General features: G+C 36.4%; 1 protein-coding gene across 2 annotated transcripts in view; it reads right to left on the minus strand.

Annotated features, from left to right (window-relative positions):
- The window catches only part of ARSK (arylsulfatase family member K), a 48947-nt gene that overhangs the window by 24396 nt on the left and 6965 nt on the right, over nucleotides 1–17586 (minus strand). For both annotated transcript variants that reach the window (XM_050794305.1, XM_050794306.1), the window contains 2 exons: nucleotides 13860–13989; nucleotides 12332–12491 (listed from right to left, as the gene is read on the minus strand). In XM_050794305.1, the coding sequence (XP_050650262.1) occupies nucleotides 12332–12491; nucleotides 13860–13989 (290 nt within the window). The remainder of the gene's footprint in view (nucleotides 1–12331; nucleotides 12492–13859; nucleotides 13990–17586) is intronic.

A 17586-nucleotide genomic window follows, 5' to 3' on the forward strand; every position in this document is an offset into this window, starting at 1 on the left:
TTGGTGTCTCATCTTTTGCTTAAATCACAGCTAAACACTTACTATATGTGACGATTACTATTGTTGCAGAGGTGGAATTTTAGGGGTTTATAACACCAGCAGTATGTGTGGTAGAACTCAGATTCTGAGAGAAGGAATAGGACACTGAGATTTATATAGTGTGTTTAGGAACCAAAGTACTTTCTTTTCAGTCAGAGAGTATTACATGAGAAAATATGGCTGAGAACCTATTACAACAAGCAAGCTTTTAATACAACCTAACTAGTTGCCACTCTTTGGATAAACTCAGGTTAGACTATTGTCCTGACTATGCTAACTGACCTAACCACTGGACTTCACGATGTAGTCTAGACCATGAGCGAGCCTAGGCTATGTCAAGGAAAGATTTTCAAGCCTTGAAAGACGGCTATATTGAACCCAGTTTGCTGCATCTTTTGCTACAACAGTGATTAAGTGTGACATCATTTAACCTTTCTGGTAATAAATTTATGCCCTCTCCCTATTTTTTTTTTAACTATGTTCCTGAGATTCTTTTAACCAAGGTCCCCTTAAGCGTAAAATGGCTCAAATCAAATTAATTTTGGCCTACTCTAATCATTATGGCCAGATTTCAAACTTGGCTTTATAACTAAATAATATGCGATTGTCCTCTAACTAAATAATATGTGATTTCTCTATTATCTTAGTGGTATCCTCTCTTGTCTTTTCATAAGTATGGCTTTAGCATGATTCCCATAACTGCTGGTACTTAAGTAGAGTTATAACAAGTGATTTCAAGCACTGATAAGGCAGCAGAGACAAGATTATGGTTAAAGGTAAAAGGTGTTTTTACCTTTCTCAAATTTTTTCACTTCTTTGATTAGTTGACCCATGTTCACTGTGCCTAAAGTGTAAAATAACAATTTATTTCTTTACAACTTAGTGAGGAAGAACATGAGTATAAAGTGATGTATTCAGTAGATGAATATACTACAGTACTTTAAAATCATTTAGCACTTTTTAATGTATTCAAAAATATTAATAATTATAATTAATGACTCTCCATTCTACTTTCACTACTCCCTGGGCCAGCCCAACCTTCCTGGGCCATCATGAAGCACAATACGAGCAGTAGATGCAGCCTAAGCAGTAGGCTGCCACAGGAGCGGCAATTCTTAGTCCAGAAAGTCTCTCTTTCTGGTCCAAGGTATCTTCCAGTCCGTGAGTCCGACGAGTAAAATATGGAATGAGAATATGAATATGCAACTTCATAATCTATTACAATTACAATAATAAGATAACTCTTTTGACATTATAATTCTCTCTACTAACAAGTGTATCCAGACCCTTCTTATAAGAGTGATGGTCTCTTAATCAGGCTAAACCATTGCACCTGGAAATCATATCGTTCAATCATATTCTCAGAGCTACTTCTTTGTCTCATTGTTCTAAGTGTTCTTCCCTGCCACCAGTAATTGCTATAACTTCTTCCAAATATAAGTTTTCTAATTACTTAATCACTGGGAGTATTTTGAACCAATTTTTTTACCATTCCATTTCTATGTATTTTGTCCAGAATACCAAGAGTATGGTTTCAATCAGGACAATTGAAAGGGGCTTGAATCAATGAGAAGGATCCAAAACTACCTGTGGCTCAGATATTTTATGATTCAGTGGCTGTTCTCAATATAAATTTACCCTGCTGCTTCCAATAGGCACAGCTATACAATGCATAGTTTCCTCTATGCCAGCATCTCTCATAGTACAGGGATCCCTGAGGATTCCCAAGACACTCTCAGCGAGCCATGAGGTCAAAACTATTGTCATAATAACAGCAAGATGATATTTACCTTTTTCATTCTCATTCTCTCATTACATACAGTGTGCAGTGAAAGAGACCACTCTGATCTATCCTGAGGTAGGAGCCCAGATGTGAAGTATATCTATCTCAAGGAAGATTGTCTTCTATAAACTTAGAGAGGCTTCAATGTTTCCTTATATCATGCCCCTCTTGAGTGGCCCAATGTCTACTTCAACTCTTTATAGAAATGTAAGAGGGGCTTTTCTTCTCAAAGGGATACAAATAATAATCATGCATTGCTGATAAAGACAGTCACAATTTGTTACACCTTGTCCTACTTCCACCAGAGGTCCAGTTCTTTATATTCTTGCTACTCCAAGTGTGGTCCATGGACCAGCAACATCAGCAGCTCCTGGGAGCTCCCATAATTCCCACATGTTGTGGGAGGGACCTGGTGGGACTCATCATAATTGAATCATGGGGGCAGTTTCCCCCATACTGTTCTCATGGCAGTGAATAAGTCTCCCAAGATCCGATGGTTTTATAAAGCGTTTCCGCTTTCACTTGATTTTTCATTCTCTCTTGCCTGCTGCCATGTAAGACATGCCTTTTACCTTCCACCATGACTGCGAGGCCTCCCAAGCCACATGGAACTGTGAGTCCATTAAACCTCTTTTTCTTTATAAATTACCCAGTCTTGGGTATGTCTTTATCGGCAGCATGAGAACAGACTAATAAACCATCCTAGACTCACTGAATCACAAAGGGCATCTAAGAAGATGCCCAAGTCATTTGTATGTATATTAAGGTTTGAGATGCACAGCTTAAGAATTTTTTTCTGCAAAAATCCTCAAGTTTTAATCAAAATTCAATCAAAATGGAAGATAATCAAAATGGAGCTTCCACAGTAGCCTATAAATAGGAGAATTATTCTACCTTGGTTCAATTCCAGAAAACAGTTGATAGCCAAATATACTATCCAACAATCAGCAGTTTAATTATTTTTAACAACAAAAAACTCCTCACTAATACAAATGAAAAACAAAACTACTTAACACATTACCAACTAATTATTACATAAATTTGTATATTTGGCATTACTGTGTGGGTTTTCTGTGGCAGTGTGCTAAATTCTACTGCTAAAATATTGGATACAATCAGTTTACAAGTAGTACAGGATTAGTTTACATAGTAACAATTATATCTGAAAAAATATACCTTAAAATTGATGATGAGAATATGACAGTTTTCTTTCCACATGAAGTAGGAGCCTAAACATAAACCTTCAGCTTCCTAAGAGTCTACTGAAGATGATTAACTATCTCAGACTTAGACTTCTGTGATCTCTCTCTTTTTCTCATTGTTGATGAGATTGTAGCAGCTAATTTGTTTCTGGTAAATCTCACAATAAAAAAATTAGAAAAACGATGATTCTGAAAAATTCCCTTGCAAATTTCTGTATTGACCTAATAAATTCTGTAGGAGAAAAAGGAATCTATATTCATTCCCATTAAATGCTCTTTTCTGGACTTGGTGTGGGGGCTCACACCTGTAATCCCAGGGCTTTGGGTGGCCGAGGTAGGAGGACTGTTTGAGCCCAGGAGTTTGAGACCAGCCAGGGCAACATAGTGACACCTTGTCTCTACCAAAAAAGAAAAAAAAGAATTTTAGCTGGGCATGTTGGTATGTGCCTGTGGTCCTAGCTACTTGGGAGGCTGACCGGGGAGGATCACTTACGGTCAGGAGTTTGAGGCTGCAGTGAGCTATGATCCTGCCACTTTACTCCAGCCTAGGTGACAAAGTGAGATCTCATCTCTTAAAAAACAAAACAAAACAAAACAAAACAAAACAAAACTCTTCCCTCAAATTTGAGAGAAACACACATACAATTTTTAAAAGGATTTACAAGGCTGTCATCCATCTTCTTTACATATGATCACTCACAAAAACAATCTGTTTTAGTTGAACGAATAACACCTACCCTGGCAAATTCAGGTTGGGACATCATTTTTAAATACACATTATTTAAATGCTCAAAATATGCACGCTTTCACATTTATTAGTTTTATTAATTCCAACCATTTCATTTTTTGGTAAAATTACAATAGCTGGTGCCCCTTAATCTTTTCTTACTCATGGGTTTCTTTGTAAATATGATTAAAATCACAGATTTTTCTTTATTAAACAGTAACATTAATTACATCACAAATTATATTGGTTATGTAATAATAATAATAGTAAATATATTTCAAAGAAAAGTTTTCTTTGCAAGTGTGTGTGTGGAGGTGAGTATTCAGGGATTTTATCTTATGAAATCTCACCTAGCCATTTTCTGGTCCGCTCGTTAATTCATCATTGTGGAAGCACTAATATTTACAACTTTGAATTCCTAGATGACTATAGCCCTTGACAGGGTATACATGTTTAATGTAGCCTGAGCTTAAACAAAGGCAGCCTTTTTGATTCAATTAAAGAAATAATGAATACGTACTACATGCAAGACATTGATCTAGGCAGGTGTTTAATGAGACTTGCTAAGCTAACAAATTGGTATTTCCACCTCATATCCACTCAGACATAAAACCCTCCTACTATTGTACTTTTAAAAATAAATGCCAAAGGCTATTTTATGGAAAAAACAACTGTAATAAAATACTTCAGCTATGAATCTAAAAATGGTTTAGATCACATTCACCATTTTATATCCAAAAGGAGATTATTTTTCTTATGCTTTTAAAGTAATTTACATATCAATTTGACTATAACATTTACAATTTTTGTAAACCTTTGTTTTTTAATATTATACAGAAAATGTAACCCAGACAAAATGTCATCAAATCTGAAAAAATAAAGCAGGTGGGTTATTCCCAGATTATCTGTTGTTAATAGAACTTACTAAGCAGTCATTACAGTGGACACATCACCATATCCACAGCTCTTGCTGAAGGAGTGACCTAGTTGGCCACATTATGCAGGATTTATCTCCCTTTCTAGCCTGTCAACTGGCCAGGTGTGGGCACCTAACCTAAACACTAGCACTTAACGTGGCCAGCACTTAACTTATGATGGAGTCTTGCATGAAATATAAGTTAGGACTATCATCCCTATTTATAGAATTTAAATTTAGAAAGAAAATAATCCAGAAACTGGAGGTTTTTAAGATGCAGCTACGAGGTAGAGACAGTCACAAAGGAGATGGAACTTGAGCCAAAAAGAGTGTGGCAGGTCAAAGTTGGGTTTGGAAGTGATACAGCTGTGAAGACCCAGAGTCTGGGTACTTTTTAATATTTCCAGTAGAGGCAGGGTTTCACCATGTTGGCCAGGCTGGTCTCGAACTCCTGAGCTCAAGTGATCTGCCCGCCTTGGCCTCCCAAAGTGCTGGGGTTAAAGGCATGAGTTACAGCGCCTGGTCCTAATCCAAAAAACTTAATGAAAATAATCACCATATTGAGAGTACTAAGTGAAAATCTCAGTCAATTTTTAAGTCTCAGAATAGATGACATGAAAAATATACACTTGGCTGGGCACAATGGCTCATGCCAGTAATCCCAGCAATTTGGGAGCCTGAGGCGGGCAGATCACGAGGTCAGGAGATCGAGACCATGGCCAACATGGTGAAACCCCATCTCTACTAAAATACAAAAAATTAGCCAGGTGTGGGGGTGCGCAGCTGTATTCCCAGCTACTCAGGAGGCTGAGGCAGGAGAATCATTTGAACCCGGGAGGTGGAGGGTGCATACACTTATGCGACACATCGTATCAACAGAATGAAGGACAAAAACCATATGATAATTTGAACTGATGCTGAAAAAGCTTTCAATAAAATTCAACATCCCTTTATGATTACCCCCCCACCACAAAAAATACTGGGTACAGAAGGAACATACCTCAACATAAAGACACATACAACAGACCCACAGCTAGTATCATGCTGAATGAGGAAAAACTGAAAGCCCTTCCTCTAAGATCTGGAACACAACGAGAATGCCCACTGTCACCACTGTTATTCAACATAGTACTGGAAGTCCTAGCTAATCAGATAAGAGAAAGAAATAAAGGGCATCCAAATTGAAAAGGAAGGAGTCAAATTATTCTTGTTTGCAGATGATGTAAACTTTCATTTAGAAAAACATAAAGACTCCACCAAAAAACTATTAGAGATGATAAGTTCAGTAAAGTTGCGGGACACAAAATCAACAAACAAAGATCAGTTGCATTTCTATATGTCAACAGCAAACAATCTGAAAAAGAGATGAAGAAAGTAATCCCATCCCATGAAGTAATCCTTCAGAAATGAAGAAAGTAACAGGTACAAAAGTATACTTAGGAATTAACTAAAGAAGTAAAAGATCTCTACAATGAACACTATAAAACACTGATGAAAGCAATTGAGAGGACACAAAAAACTGAAACGATATTCCATGTTCATGGACTGGAAGAATCAATATTGTTAAAATGTCCATACTACTGAAAGCAATTTACAGATTCAATGCAATCTATATCAAAATACCAATAACATTCTTCATAGAAATAGAAAAAACAATCCTAAAATTTATATGGAACCAAAACAAACAACAACAACAACAAAAAACAACTCAAAGTAGCCCAAGCTATCCTGAGCAAAAAGAACAAAATTGGAGGAATCATATTACCTGCCTTCAAATTATACTACAGAGCTTTAGTAACCAAAATAGCATGGCACTGGCATAAAAACAGACACGTAAGACCAATGGAACGGAACATAGAACCCAGAAACAGCTCCATACACCTACAGTGAACTCATTTTTGACAAAGGTGCCAAGAACATACATTGGGGAAAGGGCAGTGTCTTCAATAAATGGTGCTGGGAAAACTGGATATCCATGGGCAGAAAAATGAAACTAGACCTCCCTCTCTTAACACATTAAAAATCAAATCAAAATGAATTAAATACTTAAATCTGAGACCTCATACTATAAAACTATTAAAATAAAGCATTGGGGAAACTCTCTAGGACACTGGACTAGACAAATATTTCTTGAGTAATACCCCACAAACACAGACAACTAAAATAAAAATAGACAAATGGGATCACATTAAGTTAAAAAGCTTCTGCACAACAAGGGAAACAAAAAAAAGTGAAGACACAACCCATATATGGGAGAAAACATTTGAAAACTATCCATCTGACAAGATATTTATAACCAGGATATATAAGGAACTCAAACAACTTAACAGGAAAGAAATCTAATAATCTGATTAAATAATGGGAAAAAGATCTCAACAGACAGTTCTTAAAAGAAGACATACAAATGGCAAACAGGTATATGAAAAGATACTCAGTAACAATGATCATTAGAGAAATACAAATCAAAACTATAATGAGATATCGTCTCAGCTAAAATGGCTTTTATCTAAAAGTCAGGCAATAACAAATGCTGGCGAGGATATGGAGCAAAGGGAACCCTCGTATACTGTTGGTGGGAATGTAAATTAGTACAACCACCATGACGAACAGTTTGGAGGTTCCTCAAAATACTAAAAATAGAGTTGCCATAAGATCCAGCAATCTCACTAGGTATACACCCAAAAGGAAGAAAATCTGGATATCAAAGAGATATCTGCACTTCCATGTTGATTACAGTACTAGTCACAATAAGCCAAGATTTGGAAGCAACCAAAGTGTCCATTAACAGACAAATGGATAAAGAAAATGTGGTACTTATACACAATGGAGTACTATTCAGCTATAAAAAAGAATAAGATCCAGTCATTTGCAACAACATGGAGGGCACTGGAGGTCATTATGTTAAGTGAAATAAGCCAGGCACAGAAAGGCAAACTTCACATGTTCTCACTTATTTGTGGGAGCTGAAAATTAAACAATCGAAGCAGAATGATGGTTTACCAAAGGCTGGGCAGAATAGTTGGGGTGGGGGCAGTGGGAATGATTAATGGGCACATAAAAAAAATGGAAAGGATAAGATCTAATATTTGACAATAAAACAGGGTGAGCATAGTCAATAATTCAATTGTACATTTAAAAATGACTAAAAGAGTACAATTGGATTGTTTATAACCCAAAGGTCAAATGCTTCAAGGGGACGGATACTCCATTTACCTTGATGTTTTCATCACGCATTATATGCCTGTATCAAAATATCTCCTGTACTCCCTAAGTCTATATACTTACTATGCACATACAACAATTAAAAACATTGCTTATTTTGAAAAATATTAACCTGCATGAGCAGACAACATACATAATTACAATGGTAAGATGAAATGATAGGGAATTTGATTTTAGATTTTCAACGGGATAGAAGCTAGGAAAAACAACACAGCAGCTTGTTTAATTTCTCTTCTGATAGCATTAGAATGTACGTTCCATGACACTGGAGAATTGTGTGTTGTGATTGCTATTGTATTTGCGTCATCTAAAAATAATGTCTGGCACATAGTAGCTGGCTCAAAAATATTAGCTTAGTGGATACTACAAATACCTGATTTTACTTTTGTAACTTAAATAAGGGTCATCTTCTAGTCTTAGTACTTTATGGAATTCTACTTAATATTAAATTTTTTATTATACTGATGTTAGAAATTTAGTTTTTAAAATATTCTATATAAAATCAATTACCTCCTAATTCTATACACTTTCTATACACAATTCTATACATTTTCTTTTTGTTAATTCTAAAAACTAAATTGATGTACTAATGTCAAGTGGATTTGATCCCTTAGAATGTGAAAGAATAAACAATATTTAAAATGTAGGCAATTATTTTAAGTGTGACATTCCTAAGACCAGGCTGGCAAGCATAAAATATCTAGTTTTAGACATGTTTTCTCAATCTCTATACTAAAGACATTTTGGACTTGATCATTCTTTATGAGGGAAGGGGCTGTTTTGTGCATTATAGACTGCTGAGCAGCAACCTTGACCTCTACCCACCAGATACCAGCAAAATAACCCTGGTGTTATCAACCAAAAATGTCTCCAGACATTGTCAAATGTCTTCTTGGCAGCCAAGAGGTGGAGGTGGGGATATATGGGGTGAGGGGAGGGGTGACTGCCCTCAGTTGAAAACCACTACTTTAGATATTGGGAATATATAGGCGACAAAATTTAACTGAAAGCAAAAATAACCAAAATATCCTATGAATTAAATAAAAATGTTTTCTTTCAATTGATAAGAAGACAGCAAATTTGAACTTAAACCTATTACAACTCAATACATACAATGTGAAGGGACAGATGAGTATCAGAAATTTAGAAACCACTTAACTGTACTCCATTGGAGTTACAGAATTGCAGAGTAGAAGAACTTTAAAGGTCACCTAGTGAAAGCTCATTTGACTAAACTGGGATTCTAAGCAGATAAATTACTTGCTGAAGGTCTTATCATCAGTAAATGGCATTTTTATGAGTAATACTACCGGTATCTCTTTAACAACTGTACAGATGAAACAACCGTGCAGCCCATAGAGATCCTAGTATGGTGTGGTGTGTCATATATAATAAGGGACACTTACTTAAATTAGTGTTCCTAAATTGGTACAAGAAGGAAGCATCACTGATGCCTAAAAAAGACAGACAGAAGTATTATAATAATAAAGAAACCTGTAATTCTGGCTGAAAATAGAAGCAGGTTCAAAAATGGCCAATTTCAGTAATAAAGAGTTATAATAACTTGCATTTTGATTTTGAAAGTCAATCTATCAACAAGACTGAATGCCCCTATTTATGAAATTTGATATTGTGAGACCATGTTTTGTTCTGAGACCCATTTTTAAGCTTACACTGAAAAATAATGTGCTATAATTCATATAACCTTCAGACATGCTATTAATAGCACCCTTGACTTACTTCTTAGCCAAATGTCTATGTGCGTATATACAGTGCTCACAAAAATACTCCTGGTGGCTTATTTCAATTTCCTAAGCTCTGATGAGAGTGTGAGTAAATGAAAATAAGCTTTAAGAAAGTATTGCACTGAAAACCATCTTTGACACCAAATATCAACATCTAAGTGGTTTTTTTCCTCTACTAATTTTAGAAATCCACACGACAAAGAAAGAACTCCTAAATATTAGTATTTTAAAAATTAAAAAAACTTAAAAACAGGATATCGTCTATTGTAGATATGTAAAAAATACTAATAATGAATAAGTGACATGATCCTGCATTACACAGAATATCAATGTTTATCAAATAATAAACTGTACGTACTTCAAAATAACTTTTTCATTCATTCATTCATCAAAAATTTAATTGTGAACCTACAATGTACTGGTGCTATGCTGGCAAATGGGAATAAAGCAGAGAAGAGATAAGGTCCTTGTTCTGCATGGATAATTATCCTGCTGCGGAATAAAAGTCAGGTCATATTTTAACTGTGTCACATAGAAGAATAAAAGTTACAGGGGATATATGGCATTCAATCTTAGATTTATTTTATTATAAACAGTTGTATTTTACTTTAGATTAAGCTTGCATTCTAAAAAGGAGAAAGATTTTAAAGAGAAAGTTGTGAAACTCCATAAAGTAACTAGTAATGCAAAGCACTTTAGAAAAATGATGGTTATGGCTGGGCGCAGTGGCTCACGGCTGTAATCCCAGCACTTTGGGAGGCAGAGGCAGGCAGATCATGAGGTCAGGAGTTCGAGAACTGACCAACGTGGTGAAACCCTGTCTCTACTGAAAATACAAAAATTAGCTGGGCGTGGTGGTGCATGCCTATGATACTCAGGAGGCTGAGGCAGGAGAATCGCTGGAACCTGGGAGGCGGAGGTTGCAGTGAGCTGAGATCAAGCTATTGCACTCCAGCATGGGTGACAGAGTGAGACTCTGTCCCAAAAAAAAAAAAAAAAAAAAAAAGATGGTTATATAAATGTTAGACTGCAATTCTGGTTAAGCCATTTTCATAATAATAATCTTTCCATTGACTAAATGCTTACTCTGTGCCAGGCACTGTTAAATATTTTATATTATTCTGCTTACTCCTTGTATAGTATCTTTTAACTCATATAAAACACAGTCATCCAACGAGGTAGGAATCATAATTCTGACAGATAACTTACAGAACACTGACACGTAATGCCAGGTAACTTGCCCAAGAATTCTTACAGAACACTGACACTCAATATCAAGTAACTTGCCCAAGGTTACAAGGATGGTAAGCAGGGAAGCTGGGTATCTGACTGCTCTGGTGGACACAAAGCTGTGCTCCTCCTCCTACATGTACTTCCTCTCCCTCCCTTTCTTTCTGATATTAGCAGGGCAGAGTAGGGGAACAGGATTTTGCACAGAGAAACTAGCTCATGCAATAGTCCAGATGTAGTAAAAAGCATATTAAGGAAAGTTTTAAAAGACCAGGTGCATACTGAGGGATGGATAGAGTGGTATGAAATGAGACTGGAGGTAGGCAGGGGCTAGATCATGTAGGGTCTCATAAATCATGACGTGGATTTGGGATTTTAACTAACCTGAAGAGAAAAACCACTGAAAGATTTTAAGCAAGTGTGTCATGTAATCAGACATATATCTAAGAAAGATCATTCCAGTTGCCTATAGAAAATGGGTCAGATAGAGTACGAAGAGTCCAGGTAGAAGCCCATTTTAATAGTTTAGGCAAGAGATGACAGTAGCTTGGTGGAGAGAGTGAGAAGTGAGTAAATTGGAGAAATAATTCAGAAAGAGAACTGACTACATTTGGCCATGCATTAGAAGACAGAGCAAAGAATAGGAATGTCAGGATTGCTTCTGCATTTCCTGTACTGCCATCTTTTAGATTTTGGAGGACAGAAAAGGAAAGAAATTAAACAGTAACTAGCAAATCAATTTTAATGTTCAGATTATTTTAGATTATTTTAGTATCTGTTTACCCAAAACTCACTGTATTCATCTCCCAGAACTGTCAGAATAAACTATTACAAACTGTGTGGCTTAAAACAACAGGAACCTGTTCTCCCACAGTTCTGGAAGCTGTAAGTCTAAAATCAAGGTGTCAGCAGAGACACATTCCCTCTGAAGGCTCTGGCAGAATTTTTCCTTGCCTCTTCCTAACTTATGGTGACTCCTGGCAATCCTTCATTCTTTGGCTTGTAGCTGCATCACTACTACTATCTCACTCAAGTTAGAGAGAGCTGACCAAGGAAAGCATTCCAGTACCAAAAGGAGGGGGTTCCATATAAGATCCTGGAAGGAAAGCTGAAATATTCGGCATAAACAGCAAGAAGGCTATGGTTTTAAAAACAGATTTTAAAATTAATAATACAGTAGCCATTAAAAGAAATTCAATGAAAATAAAGCACGGGCTAAACAACTTTACAAACACTACTTATAGATCTTTATTGTTTAAGAAAAACAAAATGACTAGTATATTAGCCATTTTAATGTTTTAGGAAGATGAAAGAAAGCTAAAATTTCAGCCTAATTAACACAATGAAGGAATTAAGATATTTACTTTCACCTTTGTGGAAAAATAAAAAAGTTAAAGTAAAAAAGACTACATGTACACGCTATGGTAGAGGGCAGTCCATGAAGATTATTTTTGTTTCATTTTTTACCTAACGGAGTGATGTCCTGACGTATAGTCCAGTTTCCCGAATTTCTGTGTTCGGTAGCCATGCCTCTCCATGACATCCATCCATGTTGTATAATTTGGATCTAGACCCTTAAAATTATTCCAAGATTCTGTTAAGTGAGTGAAGAGTCCACTCCACATTGCTGAGAGAGAGAGAGAGAGAAAAAAAAAAGGAATTGGGATTAAGGTAACGCTTAACAATTTAACTATTAGGCCAATTACTCTGAGAGAGCAGTCCACTAGTGTAGAGCTCATGCTCTGCAATAAAACGTACCCAGATTAGGTGCTTTAGCAAACATTTCTGATTGTTACCTCATTTTATCAGGGAGATACTCTGTGGGGAGTTACTATTTCCATTTTACAGATGAGTTGACTAATGCTTAGTGGTTAAGTTACTTAAGGTAAATACAGCTGGAATTAAATAAAAAGTGTGTGTGACTAGAGGCCTCTTTCAAGCACAAAAATAATCCCTAAGTATTCATTGGTTAATTTTCTAAATCAGACAATTGAAGTACAGATCTCATTTCCCCAATATCCTTAAGGATCTTCCCTTATTCCCTGTCCTTTTGCTGGCTTTCCACAAAAAATGTAAGTGTGCTATGCCTTATCTCTCATTTTCTACAACTATGATTGCTTATTCAATCAATACTTATTTTCCCATTTCTGTGTACATAAATAGAAAGTTAGAATAAGCTTTCTGTTTTCATCTAGCAAGATGTTTTCTGAGAGCTGGGATGGGGGATTACCTGGGTTTGAATCCCAATAACACCAGTTACTGAGTAGTCTTTGACAAATTATTTAACCTTGCTTACTCTTCAAAATATACTTCTTCCAGGAAAAATAACATCTGAAACCAGAAGACAGGGGAAAAGGAAAACAACTATTAGACAATAGATAGAATTTATAAAAATGGCAGTTTTTTCCTATTTGTTAATCATTCATGGCTTAATGTCACTGACATTCTGCCAATAAAACTATGTCTATTTGTTAAATTATTATAATAAAAGTGAACAATTTGACTTGGGATAAAAGTGAATTGAAACTGAAAGAAAGAGGTAAAGTATATAATCCGAAATAATAAGAAAAAATTCAGGTAAATCTAAATATAAGTTGTAACTACTTTATGGTATACTCTGATGTTCATAGAAGTCCTCCCCATTACCTATAGCGTTACCGAAAAATTTCCCTGGAAACAGAACTCTTCTAGGAAATATGTGTATTCCCTCATTTTCTTGGATGGTCAAGAGATTCTTAGTCCCCGGTCACAAGGAAATAAAATGGTAACACATGAACTAGACACCATTCTAAATGATAAAAATTCCTACTCTTGAAAAATACAATTTGAACACGCCCAATAGCCAATATATACCTTAAAATGCACATCTTTTATATTAAAACAATTTTATTGAAGCCAAATATAACCATTCTACTTTTAGTTATAATCTTTTAAACTGTGAATATAGCTTCAGTGTGTAGCCACTTTCTCCCATTCATATTAAGGATATTCATACCTGCGCGTGATGGGCAACAAATTGGAGAATTTGTGTAGGCATTTAGAAAGGAAGTCCCACGTGCCTTCATAAAGTTGATAAAAGGAAGTTTCACTACCTGACTTCCTGGATGAAATGTTAACCTTCCATCCTGGAAATAAGGAAATTTAATTAGCATTGATTGCATTACCAAAGAAGAAAATTATTTTCTTTAACCATAAAATTTACAATAGCAGAAGACTTCAATATGATTTTAAGAATCCTCCAAAGATAAAAACAAAACAAGTATAGAGAGTGTTCCCAGTATCTGGTACATAAATATCTAGAATTCAACGCAGTGTTACGCTTGGATTCATATGAATACAGTAAATAAAGGACTTCATAGAACGTTCTTTTGGGGGATGATGAACTAAGTATTTATTGAATACTTAACTATGTGCCAGGCACTGTGCAAAATCTGAGGATGCAATGGTGAATAAAACAGTCCTAGGCCCCATGAAGCTTACAGTCTAGTGGGAGAGGCAAAAAGTATACTGGCAAATAAACCATGAATAATTACAAATTATGATGTATGCTTTGAAAAAAAATCTGAGATACAGAAGGACAAGAGAGACCTATGTTAGACAGTGTGGACAGGGAAGTCTTCTCTGGGATATATGAGACCTAAAGAATGGGTAGGATCCAGCTATTCAAAGAATTTAAGGGACATACAAAGTTTGAGGTATCTGTGAGATGGAAGTGGTGATATCAATTAGGCAGCTGGGGTGGGGTGTGGTGGCTCATGCCTGTAATCCTAGCACTTTGGGAGGCTGAGGTGGGAGGATAGCTTCAGCTCAGAGGTCAAGACCAGCCTGGGCAACATAGGGAGACCTTGTTTCTACAAAAAAAATTAGGCAGCTTGATAAATGAGTCTGAAGATTAGGAGATGTTTGGGCTGGAGACATGCATTTTGGAGATGAACTGAGAATTGAAGAACTCACCTTGGTAAAGAGCAAGAACAGAAAAAAGAATATTCCAGTCCTGGAGTTCTATTACATGTTTTCAACATAAGTACAAATAAATTCCAGTTTAAAACATGAGCCAACCCAAAATACAGAATATATCTAAACCCTTGGGATAGCTGAGATTCCTAAATAGAGACATAAAGTAGGCTGTTGGATACAGACAGGAATCTGGAGTTGAGAGAAGTCTATCTTGGTGAAATAAAACTTGGGAGTATTTAACATATTCATGGTTTTGAAAACTGTGAGACTAAATAAAACCTTTTAGGGAGAGAGGGAAAGGAGGGGAAAGAAAAGGGTCTAGAAGAAGTTGTAAGGAGTCCCAAATAAGAGGGGAAAGCAGCATGGGAAACTGAGAAAGAATGGCCAAGGGAGGAAGATGTGAGGAGACCGAGTGCCATGACAGCTGAGAGAAGACAGTGTGCCAAGAAAGAGGTAACATCTGCTGTGTTGAGAATGCACCTGAAATGAGGCCAGAAAATGCACATTGGAATTGGCAGTATGGAGACAGCTGGTGACCTTGACAAGAGCACTTTCAATGGGCGGTAAAGATGAACAGCTAAACTGGAAAGGGGAAGGAATGGGAGGCAGGAAAGTGAGGCAGCAGCGGGAAAAAAGAAAAGCTCTTCTAAGAAGTTATTTTGCAAAGCGAAACAGAAAAACAGGATCGATGTTAGAGAATGGTGTGTTAGCTGGAAGAAAACGTGGGATTAAAGTCAGTTCTTTTTTTTTAAGATGGAGAAAATTATGCATGTCTTATGTCAAAATAAATTACCACTTCTAGCAAGAGTAATCACTGAATGCTAAGCAAATAACTATGAATTTCCTCAATGATGAGCTAGAAAGCCAAAGACAAAAGTACATAGAGGCCAGGCACAGTGGCTCATGCCTGTAATCCCAGTGCTTTGGGAGGCCGAGGCAGGCAGATCACTTGAGGTCAGGAGTTCAAGGCCAGTCAGGCCAACATGGTGAAACCTTGTCTCTAAGAAAAATACAAAAATTAGCTAGGCGTGGTGGCGGGTGCCTGTGATCCCAGCTACTCGGGAGGCTGAGGCAAGAGAATCACTTGAATGTGGGAAGCAGAGGTTGCAGTGAGCTGAGATGGCACCACTGCACTCCAGCATGAGTGACAGAGCGAGACTCCATCTCAAAATAAAAAAAAAGGTGCATAGCCCTCCCTCATGAGAATTTCTTTAAGCCCTTAAATTCAAATTCTCAGAAATTTATCCTTACAAATTCCAAATGTCTATATGTCTTATGCTTACAATCTTTTGGACATGGGGAGATAACAATTTGTGTCCACTGCCTAGAATCCAGACAACCCAGGCTTACCTGGTTGGGGGATGGAGCAGGAGGTCACAAGGTAGAAGAACTGTCTTAAAGGTGCTATATAATTTAAATATTGGGATTTGGACTCCAAGTCCTGCAGGCTAGGTTCAAATTGTTGTAACGACCACTGCAAATGACTACCGCAGCATATCAATAACTAATGCGTCAGATTAAAATCCATGTTAGTGATTTCCTGATTCATTTCTATGACTAGTACAGGGACATCATCTGTATCAAAAGCAGGCTGGAAAGCAGGACTCTTTGAAATATAATGGCAGAGGTAACCAGAAAGGGAGGGGGTGACTGCCCTCATGTGGGAAAGTTACCAACAATTCCATCAGTGAAAGGTGATCTATGTTACAACAACTGTCTGAGATGTATATAAGGCAGCGAGCGGGATGCAAATATTTAGTGAATGAAATGAAATGAATCTCTAATCTAGAGATTTGTTCAATTTAAAAAGGAAGACAAATTTATGCTCAAAATTCAACAGTATATTTTTGCAAAGCTTAATAAATTGGATTAAGCATATCAATAGCAAAATTTGGTTCCTAGGAAATATTTAAATTATGATATACATATTCGCAATGTGAAAAATATCAGTAATACTCTAAACGAAGACCAAAATGTTAATAGAGAAAATATTTAAAAATCTTCTAGAAGTTTTGGTTTTTGACTTCATGTAGTTTTTACACACTAATGAATCATTTAAAAACTAGGCTACTACTAGTACTGCTGATAATGGTATCAATGGGAGACGGTCCATAGAATATTTCATTCTGAACTGAAAGGCATCTTAACACAGCTGGTTGATGAAAAACAGAGAAAGTAAGTTTTCCATATTATGTTAATGTGGTTTACAACGGATAGCCAGTTATAAGTGAAAACACAGTTCTGTCAAATTTAGTTGGGAGAGAAAATCTTGCAGAATTGCTTTTGGGATAACTTCTATAATTTACTAATAGCCCGTTTCAATTTTCTCAAAGCCATTCCTATGGTTCAAACAAATTAAGCACTCTAAAATTGGGCATTTAAAAAATAAAAATGACCCATTAATTGGCTTTCTGCAAAAGTGACAGAAATGGTACCAACTGCCTTTAGTTGCTGCATTCTGCTCTTGTTAATTAATTCTCAGGGCTCTGTACATTTTTCCCCCTTGGGGTGGGTGAGCCTTTTGGTAGATATGATTTTGTGATTTTGATTGCTCCTTCTGAACCATGACTTGTACTTGGTTCCTTATCATTATGGGCCATGCAGAATCAGAGTTTAGATTTGAATGTATCATCCTAATGAAAGGATGTAACAGCAACTTTCATTTGTCATGTTAGCATGGCAAGACTGCTTATAGTGTTCTTCCCAGATCTGTTCATCAGACTGAATGAGATTCTCACTAGACTCTGTAGTGAACATTCCTGTAC

The sequence above is a fragment of the Macaca thibetana genome, chromosome 6, assembly GCF_024542745.1.
Source record: "Macaca thibetana thibetana isolate TM-01 chromosome 6, ASM2454274v1, whole genome shotgun sequence".
NCBI lineage: Eukaryota > Metazoa > Chordata > Mammalia > Primates > Cercopithecidae > Macaca > Macaca thibetana.